We start from the raw sequence: 17228 nt of genomic DNA on the forward strand, positions 1-17228 counted from the left end.
CATTAGCATGCACTTTTACCAGTTTTTAAAAATTTGTTAAATGGTTTAATTCTTTCCCTTATCAACCATCAAAATGAGCACAATAGATGATGGGAAACCATGATATGGCGATGCTTGTGCGCAGATGTGAGCGCACTAATGTTGAATTAAGCTCAGTTAGTAAAAGGAGAAAAATGCAGGTTTTGGCAAATCAAATGCAATATTTATTCTTAATCAAAGGATTGAGTTATTGGGTCGTCTAAAGTTCTACCCAACTAGCTGCAAGATAAACGATAAACAGAAGGAAGAATTCCATCATTAATTGATTCCCTGTAATATTCCTTGTGCATTTGTGTGATGATCAGGGTGGAAGGATGAACAGTCGATCAGCTGTTTGCACGTTAAATGTACAGAAGGACACGTATTTTACCAGCTAGTCAAAGTATCAGAATTATATTGAAGCTTGTACCAGGCCGCGTGCTGAGGATCTGATCCCAGAAGCTTACGATGGCTGCTGCTGCTTCCGTGGTTTTGCTGCTCCTGTGCCTGATAACGATACTCGGAGGTTGAACCTCTGATTATATGACCAGCCGACGTCCTGCTGCCGGTGTCTGCTGATTCCGGCCAGCTGCTTAGAAAATCTCTAGCCGGTCCTGAACGGGCTGTCCTTCTGGCTGGCTTAAGGCTATGCATGTGCCCTGTCTCTACCTCTTCTTCATAAATATTAGCTGCAGCTCCTCCGGACATACCATCTAATCTAAGGTTGGCGGGAGGATACTTTGTGTTAAATGGAGCTGCCGGCCTTGACAGTTCACCACTTACAGAGAGGTCATGATGATCGATATAATAAGAAGCAGCAGGAGCACGAGCTTTGCTGTGAATAAGAGTGGCGGTGCTGCAATTGTGTATGTAATTCCCACCGCCTGCAGCTACTAATTGCAAGCTTGAAGAAGAGGAAGAAGAAGAAGCCGTAGTCCGGGGGCGATAATTAGTCTGATCACTATGACGTAATAGAGCATCATCCCCTTTATTAATCGCTGGATTATTCGAGGTCAGGTAATTATTATCGACTTCTTCATGCAGATTGCGGTAATCTCGACGATGATCAGCTGCTAATTCAGCTAATAGTTCCTGTTCTCGATCAGTTTGATGAGAGCTGCAGCCGCTGGCTGTAGATGAATTAAGTTTCACCCTCTTTAATCCGAGTCGCGCTGCGTCCCCAGCATGTGATAATTCAGCCGTCGGGTAGAAACCACAGAGATTCGGCTGCGGATCGTCCTGGCTCATCAGGCACTGTGATTGATCGTGACGATGATGATGATGTAGAGGTGGAAGTAGGTTTTTTCTATGGTCTAGTTTCATGGCGCCACTCTGATCCTCTATAACCAGCTCCTCCCCCTCCTCCTCTTCTTCCTCCTCCTCCTCCTCCTCCTCCTGGCTGTTATAAGTAGTCGCAGTGCTGCTTGCAATACTGTTTCTGCACAGATTCAGGCAGCTGCGGCTATGATTAATATTAGAGCTGGGCATAATCACTGGCGATGGAGGAGCCAGTCCTCCACATGGCCAACCATTGTAATCAGCATTGGCGGGTGCACTGATAAAAGTGCTGGGAGCACTGGCCATAGTAGCTACATTCGTCCTGCAGCTGGAACCGATCAAAGAAGATGTGGAGCGCTTCTCTTCCTTCTTGTACCGTATGCCGCAAGCATTGCACAGAGACTGGAGCCATTCATATCAAGCATAGTCACGTTGAGGAATTACTGACACGAAATGTACATGTTAAGGCATTACTCAAACAAATAGATTAACTGATTGAACTGGAGATACGATGATTCCCTTGCGGGCATATATATGTACACGAATCGACGTACCTTGGGACCCTGGGGGCCGTTCCTCCAGAGCGGGGTCTTCATAGTCTTGCACTGCGCACAAACCCTAGCCACGTTCCGGTGCTGTGATCCTGACACGATGCCTGCAGTGCCGCTGATCCACTTGAAATTACACGAGCCATTTACCATTTTCATGAGGGGATGCTCTTGATTCGACGCACTGCTGATTGTGCTGACGCCAGAGGGAGATGACAGCTCCTGATTAAAGCTGGGGTATGTACTGCCGCTAGCTGGGCTGATCAAGTGATCGACCCTGCGGCACCTCGACCTTGCTAATGACGCGCTTGCATCAATGGCATTGATATTATTGGACACTCTCAGGCAATCAGCTGGGTCCGAATCATCGACCGTCTGGTGCACAGGCTGCTGCGCTGCCATGTCGAGACTGTAAGTGCAGCAGTAGGGGCTGCCCGCAGACAATATATTACCCGAGTATACTCCGTAATGAGGGATTTTGGACAGCAGGTGGCTGTCAAGAGTAGCTGCTTGAGCAAGCAGCTGGCCTTGCGAGTGGTTGTATCCAGAATCCTTAATCATGTCACACGGATTGAATGATCTGAAACGATCTCGCAGCTTCAAAACATGACTTACTACTGGAGGAGCGCCCGGCCGCAGCTCATGCTCCGCCGCCTGCATATGCATCGCTAAATTCAGGTTCATGTAGCAGCATGCCCAAAACATCACTATCACTGTGATTATGACTATGACTATGATTATGACTATCACAATGACCATCACTATCACTATCTTCAAACTTAGTAGTAAGAGTCACTTGACTATCACCATCTTCAAGCTAAGGTATTAAGAGGCACTAAACTAAGCATGTCCAACGTATAATAACAGTATCACATTAAACATCACTAAACAACAAAGCATGTCGGATATACAGACCGCTTGACTGTAGCCACCACCATGTCCAACGTATAATAACAGTATCACATTAAACATCACTAAACAACAAAGCATGTCGGATATACAGACCGCTTGACTGTAGCCACCACCTTGACTCTGGTGGCTCTTCCAAAACTCCAGTAAGGCCGCAGTACTACGGGCGCCTTCATCGGACCCGCCACCATAGCTGCCTCTATCTACAGCTACGTCGTTCGCGACAGTAGCTCCTGACGCTGTTAAATTAGGCCGAATCGAGGGCAAGAAGGCCGGAGAGCCAGATCGAGATTGTCTGGTAGGCGCTAGTGCAGCAGCTGGAGCGTTCTGTTCGACTACATGTACAGTGCTTTGCTGTGGCTTAATCCCGTTCAATGTGACCTTCGGCAGGCTCCCACAATTTGACGTTGATGACGAGGAGGATGACGATGCCGCTGTCGCTGCAGCTTGCTGGAACGTCGATCCCAATGACAAGGTGCAGTCCACGGAGCTCACGATCTGCTCCTGTGAACTGTCGTTCATGCAGTTATAGCTCGAGCTATGGCCGCCGTCTAACTGCTGCTGGTGCTGCTCGTTGCCAGGGTTGAAGAAATCTATGTAGTACTTACAGGTGTGGTCAGAGCTACCGTTGCAGAAGCCTTCTTGCCAGGGCTTCGCATTATTAAAGCTGCTGCATTTAAACCTCAATCGACCTTCTGCGCAATATTGATTGAATGAGACATCGCTTGCAGCAGCAGTTAGCTGATGCTTCAGAAGGTTTCCAGTTCCCTCGTGAGCATTAGTGATCATGTCGTCAGATTGGGAATAAGCACAGAATGCAGTGTCAGCCATTGCAGCTGTATTGCTGGTACTAGATGCAGTTGCAGTATTACGAGTGGCAGCTTTACTGCTGGTACTGAAGAAGTTGCAATGTTACGAGTGGTGTGGATCAGTAAAGATAACCATAATGGCCACATGGTAGTACACTGAGTGCAAGTAGTATTACTAAAACTGTTAGAAGAAACACCATCATGTGCGACATACTGTTGCAGTCGATACGGCTGCGCAGGCCCATACTCAATATGGTGAGGACTAAGCTGAGGATTAAGAAGAGGATGAGAATCAAAATGATGAGCCTGCGGTAGGGGCCGACTGCAATATTATGCCTGCCGGATCGAGAGAGATTCCAGTACTCCCAAATCCCAAGGCCTGGTTAGTGGTTTGCAGTAGCTTGCAACTGGCCTCTCTCAGTTTTGTTTTTCCCTTGCAAGTTGCGCAGAAGCATGCAGACAACAGCCAGCAAGCTTCTCTCTTCTTTACTCTTGGGTCTTATCTTTGTATATTGTGCGCTATCGTGATATATATACCTATATATGATCAGGTTAGCCAAAGGCTTTCGTTTGTGGGTTCTCTCGAGGAACTATAGCATTATCATAATGGGGAAGCTTAGTGCGAAAGCTGGAACCATCACGAAAGCAAAAACATGTAGTCTGATGGGCGAGTCGAATCTTTGGGAATACAGAGAAGTTGAGAACGCTTTAAACACCTTCTCAGAGGCTGCACGAGGTGAGGGTCGAGACTCGAGTGTAAAATCTTTCCTACGAAAAGGACGAGAAACGAAGGACTGAAAAGGTAGCAGTATACTATAATGCAACGTACGCTGCATGCAGCTTCAGGAAGGTATTGTATTTTAATTAAATTGCCAGTCTCTCGGGCCAGAGTCCAGACTCCAGAGAGAGAGAGAGAGTAGGTGACTGTTTTCGGTCTGCCGGCTCATGAGACATAAAACCAAAAATGCCAAGAGCATCTGCTACGTGCTCACTGCTGCAAGCCTGCAAGCGAGAGAGAGAGAGAGAGAGAGAGAGAGAGGAATGGAGGCGGGCCCTGTCACTGCCAGCCCCAGTGTTGTGTCTTTGTGTGTGTGTTTTTTGTTTGCATCTGGATCCACTACCGAATCTGACCCAGGGCACATGTTGGCGTTTCAATCCATCCTGCTATAACCTTTATATTAATTCCATCCATCAAGATTCAAAAGTTGAAAATTAAAATACCCCAAATACCCCTTTCCATGCAAGGGTAGATCCAATCCAACCAGAATGGTAAAAAGCCGGTACTGCTTGCAGTTAGTTACCGTGCTTGCGGAATTTTATTAGACCACAAGAAACTAGACGTCGCCCGAATCCAGAGGGCACCCATGCGGCTGTAGATCCGCGATCCATCCTCCACCTTTCTTTCTTATACTTTACCCCGAGGCCGAGGAAGGAATCGCTAGGTCATCCTTCGCTAGGTGCTCCCGGGACCTGGACAAAGTGAAAAAGAGCAACTCCAGTGACCAGTCTCCATACGTTTTCCGGACTTGATAGATTACTTACTAGATTCTCACGCCTATGATGATGCTGGTACCAAACACACGAGGTAAATATAAGAGCGTCTAACGATACCATCCTCAGATCCTCTTGCCAAAGGTGGTATTGGCAAGGACTACATGGGTGTGTGGCAAAGACCACATTATTCAGGGTGTGAATGAGATGAATGCACATGCAATTTGGGAGTCCTTTTTCATGTTTATACATCTTAAACGCTGCTGGTCTCACTCACACACACACACACTTTCTCTCTCTGGCATTGAGAATAGAGCAATGAAGGGTAGTAATGTTTTCTTTCGCCGTTGCTATATGTGTAGCTAAAAACGTCAGTACCATCATGATGCAAATACTAACAATTGTATCTATGGTTAGACTAGCGTAGTTATTGACAACCTTAGCGGCTCCATGAGTGATATGCTTAAGATGTACTTAATGATGGCTTATTGTGGAACAAAAAGTGCCAAAAGTAGTGTGCGACATTTTTGCTACATAAAGAGAGAGAATGCAAGAGGAAGAGAGAAAGAACAAAAGAAAGGAAGGTTGAGATGTATATATATACATGCGAAGGAGAAGAAGAAAAGAAGCATGCAAAGCAAACATCACTACAAGGATATGGAGGTATAGCGACAACGCTTTGTGACGCAAAATAGCGTCGCTATTTTGCGTTGCAAATACGATGCAAAAAGCGATGCAAATAGTGACGGTACTCAGACGAAAAGAACGCGAGCCGAAACTCGAGCGCGTTATTTTGCGCACATACACGAAAGAGAGAGCGAAAGGGAGAGTGAAAGAGAGAGCGAACATCTTGCATTTGAGAGGGAGAGAGAGAGAAAGAGAGAAAGAGGGAGAAGAAAAGATTCTCACCATCGCCCCCGCCGTTCGCGAATAAGAGGAGGAAGTGTACGGAGGGCGAAGAGGAGCCGTCGAACCCTTCTTCGAGCCTTTACGGTGAGTGCATTGTTGTTTCTTGCTTTGTTTTTGTGTTTTCTCTTTCTCTTTTACTTGTTTTTGTTAAAATTCATGTGTATTGAGAGAGGGAGAGGAAATGAGAGAGAAAGAGAGGGAGAGGGTGAGGGAGGGAGAAGAAAGAGAGAGAGAGGGAGAGGAAAGAGAGAGAGAGGGAAAAAACATTAAACATAATAGGGAAAGAGAGAAAGAGAGGGAGAGAGAGAGGGTGGGAAAGGAAATGAGAGAGGGAGAGGAAGAGAGAAAAGGAAATGAGAGAGAGAGAGGAGAGAGAAAAAAACATCAAACCGGTTTAGGGAAAGAGAGAAAGAGAGGGAGAGAAAGTGGGAGGGAGAGGAAATGAGAGAGGGAGCGGGAGAGGAAAGCGAGGGAAACATTAAACATAATAGGGAAAGAGAGAAAGAGAGGGAGAGGAAATGAGAGAGGGAGAGGAAAGAGAAGGAAAAAACATTAAACATGATAGGGAAAGAGAGAAAGAGAGGGAAAGGAAATGAAAGAGGGAGAGGAGATAAGAGAAAAAACATTAAACATAATAGGGAAAGAGAGAAAGAGAGGGTGAGGGTGAGGGAGGGAGAGGAAATGAGAGAGGGAGGGAGAGGTTGTTATTTTCTTGTTTGTAGTAGTAGTAGTGTTTTTTCTTTTCTTGTTTCTTGTTGTTTAGTTTTCTTGTTTTTTGTTGTTGTTGTGGTAGTAGTAGTAGTAGTTTTTTCTTCTTTTCTTGTTTATTGTTATTGTAGTAGTAGTAGTAGTAGTAGTTGGTGTTGTTGTTGTTGTTTTTTTTTATTTTCTTGTTTATTATAGTGGTAGTGGTAGTGGTAGTCGTGGTCGTAGACATAGTTGTGGTCGTGGTCGTAGTTGTAGTCGTAGTTGTAGTCATAGTCGCCGTAGTCATGGTTATAGTAGTAGTGGCGGTTTCCTTGTTTGTTGTTGCTGTTGTTGTTGTTGTCGTAGTAGTGGTAGTAGTAGTAGTTTTTTCTTCTTTTCTTGTTTTTATTATAGTGGTAATGGTAGTGGTCATTGTCGTGGTTGTGAGTCGTGGGTCGTGGTCATGGTCGTGGTCGTAGTCGTAGTTGTGGTTGTGATCGTGGTGGTGCACTACAACAAAAAGGCCTCATAGACACACATTTAGATGCGATTTTTGAATACAAAGAAAAACTTACGGGCGCTCCTATCCGCCCGTCTATTTGCGCGTCTATCATTCCACGTCTATAATCGCATGTATCAACGAATTTACACGCACAAATAGATGCGCAATAGACGCACATATACACGCGCATATAGACACGCTGGTAGACGCGCTTTTACAAGCACTGATAGACACGAACGAAAAACAAAAAATGTATTTAAAAAAAAGATATTTAATTTCTTTTTTTAATTTGAATTATGAAGCGGTGTATAAGCGCGTGTAGTCTACATTATAGACGCGCGAATAAACGCGAATTATCTACAATTTAGACGCACTGATAGACGCGCAAAACAGAACTGGAAAAAAAAAACCAGAGAGCATGTGCTCTTTGGTTCTTTCCCCCCCCCCCCTCCCCCCCATACATCAGATTATGTATTTGGGAAAAAGACAATGCATCTTACGGGCACGAGAATTGAAAGTAAAAGTCCATATATTCATTATATATCAACGCATTTACAAGGAAAGTTTTGAGTGCTTGCGACCTAAAGCGTAGCCGTAAGCAGTAGGCTAAAAGAGATATCATACATATACAAGAAAAGAAGGCCTCATGAGGAGGTATGGTGCTCCTCTACGAATCTGAAGAGGAAACATTCTCGCTAGTACCACCATGGCTACTAGCGTCGCTATCCCCCTCCTCGCTATGCTCCACATCCGGGTTCGCCTACACACACAAAAGATCAAGGTTGCTTACATAGACAAGGTGGAGAAAAAGTTATAATTAGTTATACTTTTAATAGGAAAGTAAGAAAAACATGCCTTCTCTGGCTGTGGAATCCTCATGGCCCGATTGTATTGGTCCTTAGTGATGAGACCCTCCTCATAAAAGTAAAGCCATGTCGCTGCATGGTTATGGCCTCGATGGTAACCTACCTCTCTAGGGGTAGGTGTCCTACCAACGTAGTCTGCAAAATATTTAGAGATATACAAACAATTAGACGTCACAATATATTAGACTAAAATATATAAAGAATTGAAAGAAATATAAATTTTAAAAAACTAGAAATCAAAATATACTTACAAACTCTGCCTCCCACGACTCTCTGCCACCCGATCCGTAATGCGACGATCCCATTGTTTCCATCTGTATCCGTCGCGCCTCTGCGTGCTGGCGACTCTTCACTTTCTCAGCTGCTTTCTTCTTGGCTTTCTTCCACTCTACGCGGTGGCACATAGGTGGTTGGTTGTAGGCTACACGCCCCTCCTCCAGCCTCCGCATTGAGTCCCTGGCCCGTGTCATGAGGTGGGATCTTTTGTTGTGAAGCATATCCCTCACTTTTGTACGTCCCCAATCATCCGAGAATCGCTGACCCTCAGGATTTGGGTACCTCCTATGGACTGCCCTCAACACCTCCTGCCACAAGCCGCTTTTCTGATTTTTGAAGGCAATGAAACAATCTTTATACGTCGCATGCACAACGCTCCTCATGTACGCCATTACATCCCTTCCCTCATCATCATGAAAGATGCCACCAGCATCTGTAACTCTATAGTACTGGCGTACAACCTCCTCTACATGATCTACTGGTGAGGATGATCGCTCGCCACCTCCTAGGCAACCCCCACACAACCCTCGTCCTCCCCCTTGACTCTCCCTCCTCCCTCTTTGTCGACTACCCTCTGCCTCGTTGGACGCATGAGCTTCTGCAGATGCACGTGCTTCTGCAGATGCTTGTGCTTCAGCTGATGCACGTGGAGTACCTGCAAATGGAGTACCTGCATATGGAGTACCTGCATGTGGAGTCTGGGAAGTAGTGTCAGGCAAAGATGCCAGAGGCGTCCCAGACATGACACTGAACACCTCGTCCACTGTGGGAGAGTGGCCAAGGTGTCTAGTCATCTCTCCCATGAAGTTATCCCTACTAGGAAAACCTCCAAAAAATGCATTGACCCCCTTGCCAAAGGAGGCCAATGTATCATTCATGCGATCCACATCTGGGTCATTGCTAGATGAACCAAGATATGACATCTGCAAAAAAAACACAGGAAAAAGATAAATTTATTTGCATACAAAAAATCATATATTACCTACATTTTCAAAGAGCTTTCTTTAGACATTGAGCATAACACTTAAGTGCTAATGCTTCTCTTAAACAAGAAAACTGATAAACACAAACATGGGATTGGTTACATTCATCATTGCAAAAATATATTGTTTAATATTAGAACTGGGAGACCTGGCACGTGTATCCCCGCGTCTACATTGCAGGTTAGACGCGCTCTCAGACGCGCTCCAGAGTGAACCTTCTGTCCAGCGCGTCTATCTGCGCATCTAACATGCAGCACAGATGCGCTGCCAGACGCGCCTCCCAGGCCAGCACACACGCTCTAAGATGCGCCCTCAGACGCTCTGAGAGGAAACATTTTTTCGCGTCTATGTCTGCGTCTACACTGAGATGTAGACGCGCTAGCAGACATGCTTGGTCGGCCGATTTTAGGCCGACGATCGCCATTGACGATTTACAAAATGCAATATATAATGGAATCACAAATCCTAAATACACGGACAGAGCAGAGAGAGCAAGAGAGAAACAAAGAGAGAGAGAGAGAGAGACTCACCTTGGACGTTTGGTGTGGCGGGTGGTGGCGCTTCTCCTTCTCCTTCTTCCTCTCCTTGGTAAGTTACCCTCCCTTGATGCTTGTTTGCTTGCTTGCTGCTTCTTCTTGTTCTCCTCTTTCTTGTTCTCTCTTTCTTTCTCTCCTTGGCTTTCCTTTTTCCCTTCTTGTGTGTTTGAAATGAAAGAAGAGGTGAGCCATGAGGAGGTGAGACATGAAGAGACTAAGTGAGGCATGAAGAGACTGCATGTCAGCTAAACTCAAGCTTCAGAACCGCAAAAAACATAGGAAAGGCAAGGCGCAGTTTGAAAATAAATGATTTAAGTATGGTTTGAATTTTGACGTGTGCATCTATTTTCGCGTGTATATGTGCGTCTATTGTTCAGGTAGACGCGAGTATAGATGCGAATATAGACGCGTAGTTAAACGCAGATATAGATGCGCATTTGGGATTTATCATAATTTTTTATTTTTAAGATAAGTTTTGATAGTGAATTCTTATCATAAGTTTTAATGTATTTATGATGATTTTTGTGTATTTAAAATTAAGATCTTATGGAAACATATGAATGACAAATATTTTGATATTGTCATGAATTAGGTTTAATCATGTCGACGTCGTCATCACCTAGTGTGGTGCAAGCTGGTGAGTCAATGAGCACATCCTCAAGTGAGGATGAAACATTACGTCTTCATAATCAAGATGCATGGCTACGACTAAAAATTAAATGCATGTGTGATCGTTGTCGAGGGTGTATTTTTCGAGCACGTCGAATTGCAATGTCACAGCTCAGCTTGTATGGAGAATGGGACCGAGAAAAATCACCGGTATTCATAGTTTTTTTTACCACTAAGATTGCATGTTTATGTTACAGGAATTATATATCAACGTACATGAAACTCCCTTTTGTGGTTGAGCAGGATGCGGTGCCACATCCTCAGATGCTTCCTCCCGGGCGTTGTGAGGCTGCAAAACGTCGACGCAAGGAGGCAGAGTCTTCAAGAAGAGTAGAGACTGACGACCATGATAGTAGCCCTCATGAAATGCCCCATCAGGTCGTAGAGTATGAGATTTTGGACAACATGGTACACCATCTATTTTTGCAACCGGTTCAGGGAGAAGGTCACTCTACGAAGCCAGATGATCCACTATATGTAGCATCATCTACTCCGTTGTATGAAGATTGTACGTACTCCGTTCTTCGTGCGTCCCTCGAGATACTTAACTTGCAAACAATTTATGGATGGAGTAATGTCAGTTTGGATGCGTTATTGAAGTAGGTATCAATTCAGTTTGGCTTATATATGAATCATAATATTAATTGTTAATTCTACTTTGAAATCAGACAGAAATACATGTTGGTGGTTTTTTAACTCACTTTTAAAAATATATGTAGGTTATTATCACAAATGCTTCCAAATTGGTTGGTGTCTGAGGCACTAGTGCATATTTCACAATGGCTACCAACGGTGGATCCAGACAACAGTATGCTATGGTCGTTGAAGGATGATGATAGACTGACCGGAGATGTGGTGGTTGGAAATGGGGTAGAAAAAATAATGGATGCTGCAATGGAGGAGAAAGTGAATCGCTTTTGTATGTTGTACCATGCCTCTATGGAGACGTGGCTCGCCAGGTACCAGCAAGCTAGGCAAGATCGAGAGGAAGCGCGATCTGAATTTCGACATAGTATGCACCATTGACCCATTCAATATCCCGAGGGTATGGAGGAGATGCCGTGGTTTATGTCAACGCGATGGTTGCATGGAGCTTTGACCGCAGTGTCTCGCAAAGGGGCGAAGGTCTCAACCGAGGAGTGAGAATTCTCGAGGGGATGTAGTCCAAAAGTGATGACGTATTTAGGGTTTGTTGTATCTATATTTTATATGTGACAACTAATTGAGTGTTTCAATGTACATTACAAAATATATAGTGCAGCGTGGTCGCATGGATGGCACTTTCGCATATAGTGTATTGACAGAATGCGCTCCACAACAGACTGTGGTATCATGGAAAGGTTCGAGCAAGAGAGTCGACGATGAGCAACGGATCCAAACACAGTTATAGATGAGTTGGAGTATTTTGGAAACTTGCAAAGTATTGTTACAGTGGATTATCGTAGCTTCTCCATGATACTATTCAATGTTCAGTGGTTCAAAGTGGTACTTGAAGGAACTGGAGCAACAGTTCGATGAGGTCCATCTGGATTTCTCGAAATAGATACCGAAAAAAATAGATAGATTTTTGCGACACCTTTGTGTTGCCGGTCCATTGTGAACAGGTGCATGAACTCATTTTTTTGTTAATTGTATTACGACGTGGTATATGTCATAATAGTTAAATCTCTCTTGTACGTGTTTGTGAATAGGTAATCTTCTATCCAAACCCCCGACAACCTCGATGGTGGTATGTTATACCTTCAGCTCCCCGAAGTGCGAGGATATATGATCAAAGCGATGTTCCGAGCATAGATGAGGATATTCTGCAAATAGAGGGGTTGATATTGCAAGGGGTGGAGGCCATCGAAAGCTTGGAGCATGTAGAGGAGCCAGCATCGAGTAACAATGGTGGAAATATAGGAGTCCAAGAATTCTTTGAGAACGAGGTGGACTCATCATTTTGTGGTGACATGTTTATCAACCTTCCAGTTTATGCCGAGTTGTGTCAAGAGATTGACATGGGACCATAGGATACTTTGTACTTGGAGCATCCACTTACTCAATTCGTTGACCAATCGCTTATAAGGATACATAAGATATGCATTTTAAGTAAGATCATTTTTTAAGATTTATATTATCGTGCTTTGTATGATTTAAATTGATTATGCTGACATCATTTTTTGTCTGTATATGTGACCTTTGTGGATACTTAGATCATCAGGATGAGTCGAGGGATGAGCAACGAGGAGTTGCAAGATATCTTCACGCGCATGTCTCTAGATCAGATGGCGAGATTCAGAGACATGGCGGACCAGGAACTGTCTTGGACATCGTCGGGCCGCTCTATTAGATCTACTTTAGCACGATCAGATGCTTCAGTTTCGAGCAAATGAGGACGATGCTCTAGACTTAAGCTAGATGAAGGGAGTGCTTTAGGATCAGGGGGATGCTATAGAGATATTGGTATAGTGAGCCCGCGGTCGACTCGGGATACAAGTGGTACTTCTCACTCTCATGGTGGTTCCAGAGAGCGTGGCTTAGGTGGTTGCTGTGGAAGCACGGATGCACTGTCTCTGTCTTGTCATTGTGCTGGAGTTGCATCACCTCCGGGATTTGTCACACCTGTAGGGACGTCTACTCCAGTTACTTCGGCTTTTGCTCAGCCATCTGCTGCAGGTGGCACCCCTATGAGTACTAGTCCGATAGATACTACTCTGGTCAGTATACTAGATGTACAGGGGTCTCTTGGATATGCCTAGGAGCGTGGTCGCAGGTGGGAGAGGACCCATCTTAGGCATACCCCCAGAAGAGGGGTATGCCTACCTTGTAGATGATAGGTGAGGAGCCATCATCATTAATGATGAGGGGAAAAGGGTGATGGCTCGCATGAGAGAGTTGTGCCAACAAGTTTTTCGACACAACATCTTGGATCATTGTAAAAATATACCAGAGGGGAGCAAGGACTACATAGTAGCATCCTTGCATGAGGATGAAAGATGAGAAGGATCGAAGCTTGCACTCGAGAGCTATGGCAAGAGAGCAAGAGCAAGAAAGAGAGAGACAAGAAATGGGAACTCCAATAGTCACAATGTGTGATCGGGCCTTTCTTTATTCAAACTCTCACTAAAAGAATAAAGAATAAAGTGATGGTGATGGGCGCCCACCACCTGCAATGTGCAGTGGCGATGACTGTATGTGTAGTAATACACGGGCGACTAGGTGGAGGCACCTTTACCCCCAACAACCTCCCACTTAAAGGAGAATCTACCTTAGTGAGGAGTGAAAAGAAAAAGAAAAAGACAGTGAAATATGTACACATGTACAACAAGATGAGGAAATATGTTATCTCATCCCATGCCCATCAACCTCCTGAGGAAGGCAAAGCGCTCTGTAGAGAGGCTTTTTGTGAACAGATCTGTAGGATTCTGGTCAATCGAGATCTTGACAAGATCAACAGACTTGTCCCCAATGACTCCACGTATGAAGTGATACCTCACCTCAATGTGTTTCGTCTTCGCATGGAAGACCGAATTCTTGGCTAACTGAATAGCACTCATAGAATCCGAATGCAGTGTAGGGATAACATCAATACCAAGGTCAGCAACCAAATGACTCAACCAAATGGTCTCCTTGCAAGCCTCAATGGCTGCAACATACTCGGCCTCTGTAGTAGAAAGGGCCGTGCATTTCTGCACCTTGGACATCCAAGAAACATCATCTCTAGCATGTTGAGATATCGAGCTCCACTCGTGATACGCTAGGGTGACCGTTGTGTATTTATGTCATCGACTTGTCAGTTGTAGACGCGGTTGGTACACCGCCCATGAATAATAGCTACATGATAGCTATCCTTATCTACTCTAGTTCGTGGCTTAGTTAGTATGCCACCTTAGTTAGTTGAGTTTGGTTTGAGACCCATATATAGGGTTCTTCTATTTCTTTGTACTTGAGTTCTTTTTGGCTTACACAACTAAGAAGAGGAAAACTGTTTTCAGCCTCCACCTCTGTGTGTATTCCCCCATTGTGCAAGCAAGAAAGCTACAAGTGAGACTCCTTCCTTCTCTCCCACAATCTTGATATGGTATTAGAGCCTTGTTCGTGGTAAGGAGCTCAAGAAAGCAAGCCAAGCTCGCGGTGTTCTGGTAAGAGAAGCAGTGTTGCTTTCATTTTCTGTTTTGGGAGCAGATCTCTGCAGGTAGCACAGCCGGAAAGTGCAGGACTGCATTGTCTCAGGTTGAGACGCCCTTCGCGATGAAGCAAGAGGGCAGTATATGCTGCGGGCAAGGGCTTTAGCCCTTGGCGACCTTGTTTTTTTGATTTGAGGCCAGTTCGGGGCCTGTTTTGGAGGCGGAAGTTTTCTGCACACACTCAGGAAAAGGCCCAGTTTTATGCTGTGCAGCCACTGTTCTACAGGTCGGTGAAAAGTTACTATAGAAATTGCATCGTATGCTTGTGCGCAGAGACATTGGGAGTTACAGAATCATCCCTGTTGTCTGTTGATGCAAAATCGTCACTAGGAAGTGACTGTGTGGTCAAATACCACTTTCGTCAGTTTTGCAGATTTGCCTTTGTGAGGCTGAAGCTGTGTTGTTTGCAGTGACAGAATGTTTTACAGTGTTCTGTAATGGCATCTGATTCTCTCTCACAGATTGTCACTGAAAAGCTTGACAAGAACAACTTCCAAGCATGGAAGTTTAGAATGATGAATTTCCTTATGGGAAAATGATATTGGGAATTTGTTGCAGGAAATGAAGAAGAACCAGTTCTTCCTAATGTTCCCAATCAACAGCAAATACAGGCATTTAAAGCATGGCATGAGAGAGCCAGGAAAGTTATGTACTAGCTGCCTATTAGCATTTCAGACTCTATGATTGTGCATATTCAAGATGCAAGTATGCCAAAGGAGGCATGGGATACTTTGTCAAAAATGTATAGCACAAATACGCAAGCCAGGAAAATGCAGCTCAAGCAAGAGTTGCACAATGTGCAAAGAGAAAGTATGAGCATCAATGACTACCACATGAAGGTGAAGAAGATTGCAGATGCACTTGCTTCCATTGGGTCGCCAGTGGAAGATGATGATTTAGTCTCAGTGACCTTGAATGGTCTAGGAAAGGATTACGTACAGTTTCAAACATCCATTTCCGTCCGTGAAAGATTTCCTGATTTTGAGGAGTTGATTGCTCTTCTAATTTCTGAGGAGCAGAGAAATGGTGGTGCATCTTCTTCAGGAGGAACTTCAAAAGAAGCTATCTTCTACTCAAATGCTGGAAGAGGTAGAGGTAGAGGTAGAGGAGGCCGATATGGAGGCCGTGGTAGAAATCAGAATATGCAGCAAACTCAAGAAAACCAGTCCTATGGAGGAGGACGTGGTAACTCTAGAGACAAGGGGAGCCAAAGAGGTCGTGGTGGATGGCAAAGAGGCCAAAATGCAAACAGTAATGTTGAATGCTACTACTGTGGTAAAATGGGTCATATGGCTAAAGACTGCTATAAAAAGCATAATGACATCATGAATGGAAAACTGCAACAAGGGAATTATGCATCTTCTAGTAGACAGGGTGATGACAGAAATGAGCATTTGTTTATGGTACAGCACATGAATAATTCTGTGACAAGTGCAGAAGAAAGCAATGATATATGGTATGTTGACGCAGATACATCAAACCACATGATAGGTCATGCAGAATGGATGGAGGATGCAAGGAAAATGGAAAAATCAGGATTTGTGGAGACTGGTGATGATACTGCACATCCTATTGTGCAGATTGGAAAAATTCCTTTGTCTATGCAGGATGGGGAAAAAGAAATACCTGTCCGATGTATTTCATGTCCCGAATATCACCAAGAATCTGGTTTTTGTTGGTCAAATGGTTGAGTAGGGCTTGCAGGTCAAATTTAATCCTCATGGATGCTTTGTTGAGGATATGAAAAATAAAGGTCGCTTGATAGTAGTAAAAGGAAAGAAGAAGGGCAGAATGTTTACATTGGATGCAGACATGTCTGAATTGAGTGCAGCAATGTTTGCACATGGGACCGGTGTAGTTGCAGATATTGATATCTGGCATAAACGCATTGGTCATGTTAATGTACAACGACTTAAATCAATGCATGCCCAAAATATTGTTGCAGGATTGCCTAAATTCAAGGTTGCAGAAATGCATAAGGTATGTGAAGCCTGTCAGTTTGGAAAACAGGCAAGGAAACCATTTCTTGGACATGTTCAAGAGAGTGAGAAGCCATTGGAATTAATCCACTCTGATATGTGGACTACTAAAGCTGCATCTCTTGGAGGCTGTCATTATTTTGTCACTTTTATTGATGACTATAGCAGAAAAGTTTGGGTGTATTTTATGAAAAAGAAAAGTGAAGTTTTTGGGCATTTCAAAACTCTTAAAGCTATGGTTGAAAAAGAAACAGGCCTGCAGATAAAATGCCTAAGGTCAGATGGAGGGGAAGAGTACCTCTCAAATGAGTTTGCAAGGTTCCTGCAGGAGCATGGCATAAAGCGGCAATATTCATGCAGTCATACCCTACAACAAAATGGAATTGCAGAAAGGAAAAACAGGCATATCGGAGAGGTATCTCGTGCCATGCTCAATGAAAAAGACTTGCCAGATTTTTATTGGGCTGAAGCAGTTGCTACAGTAGTCTACATAATGAACAGGACTCCCACTGCAGCAATACATGGAATGACTCCAGAGGAGAGGTATACTGGTAGGAAACCAGATATTTCTCATTTGAAAATTTTTGGTTGCATTGCCT

At 44.3% G+C, this 17228-nt stretch overlaps 1 protein-coding gene across 1 annotated transcript; it reads right to left on the bottom strand.

The window, feature by feature from the left end:
• Nucleotides 1–237: 237 nt before the first annotated feature.
• LOC148039126 (uncharacterized) lies at nt 238–4266 on the bottom strand. Its single transcript, XM_087675534.1, has 3 exons — nt 2850–4266; nt 1851–2498; nt 238–1698 (listed from the first exon to the last, which is right to left on the bottom strand). The coding sequence occupies exons 1-3, from the start codon at nt 3582–3584 to the stop codon at nt 406–408; spliced, it is 2676 nt and encodes an 891-aa protein (XP_087531660.1). The 5' UTR covers nt 3585–4266; the 3' UTR covers nt 238–405.
• Nucleotides 4267–17228: the final 12962 nt, after the last annotated feature.

The sequence above is a fragment of the Lygodium microphyllum genome, chromosome 3, assembly GCF_053477565.2.
Source record: "Lygodium microphyllum isolate KBCC chromosome 3, Lygodium_microphyllum_v1.1.10, whole genome shotgun sequence".
NCBI lineage: Eukaryota > Viridiplantae > Streptophyta > Polypodiopsida > Schizaeales > Lygodiaceae > Lygodium > Lygodium microphyllum.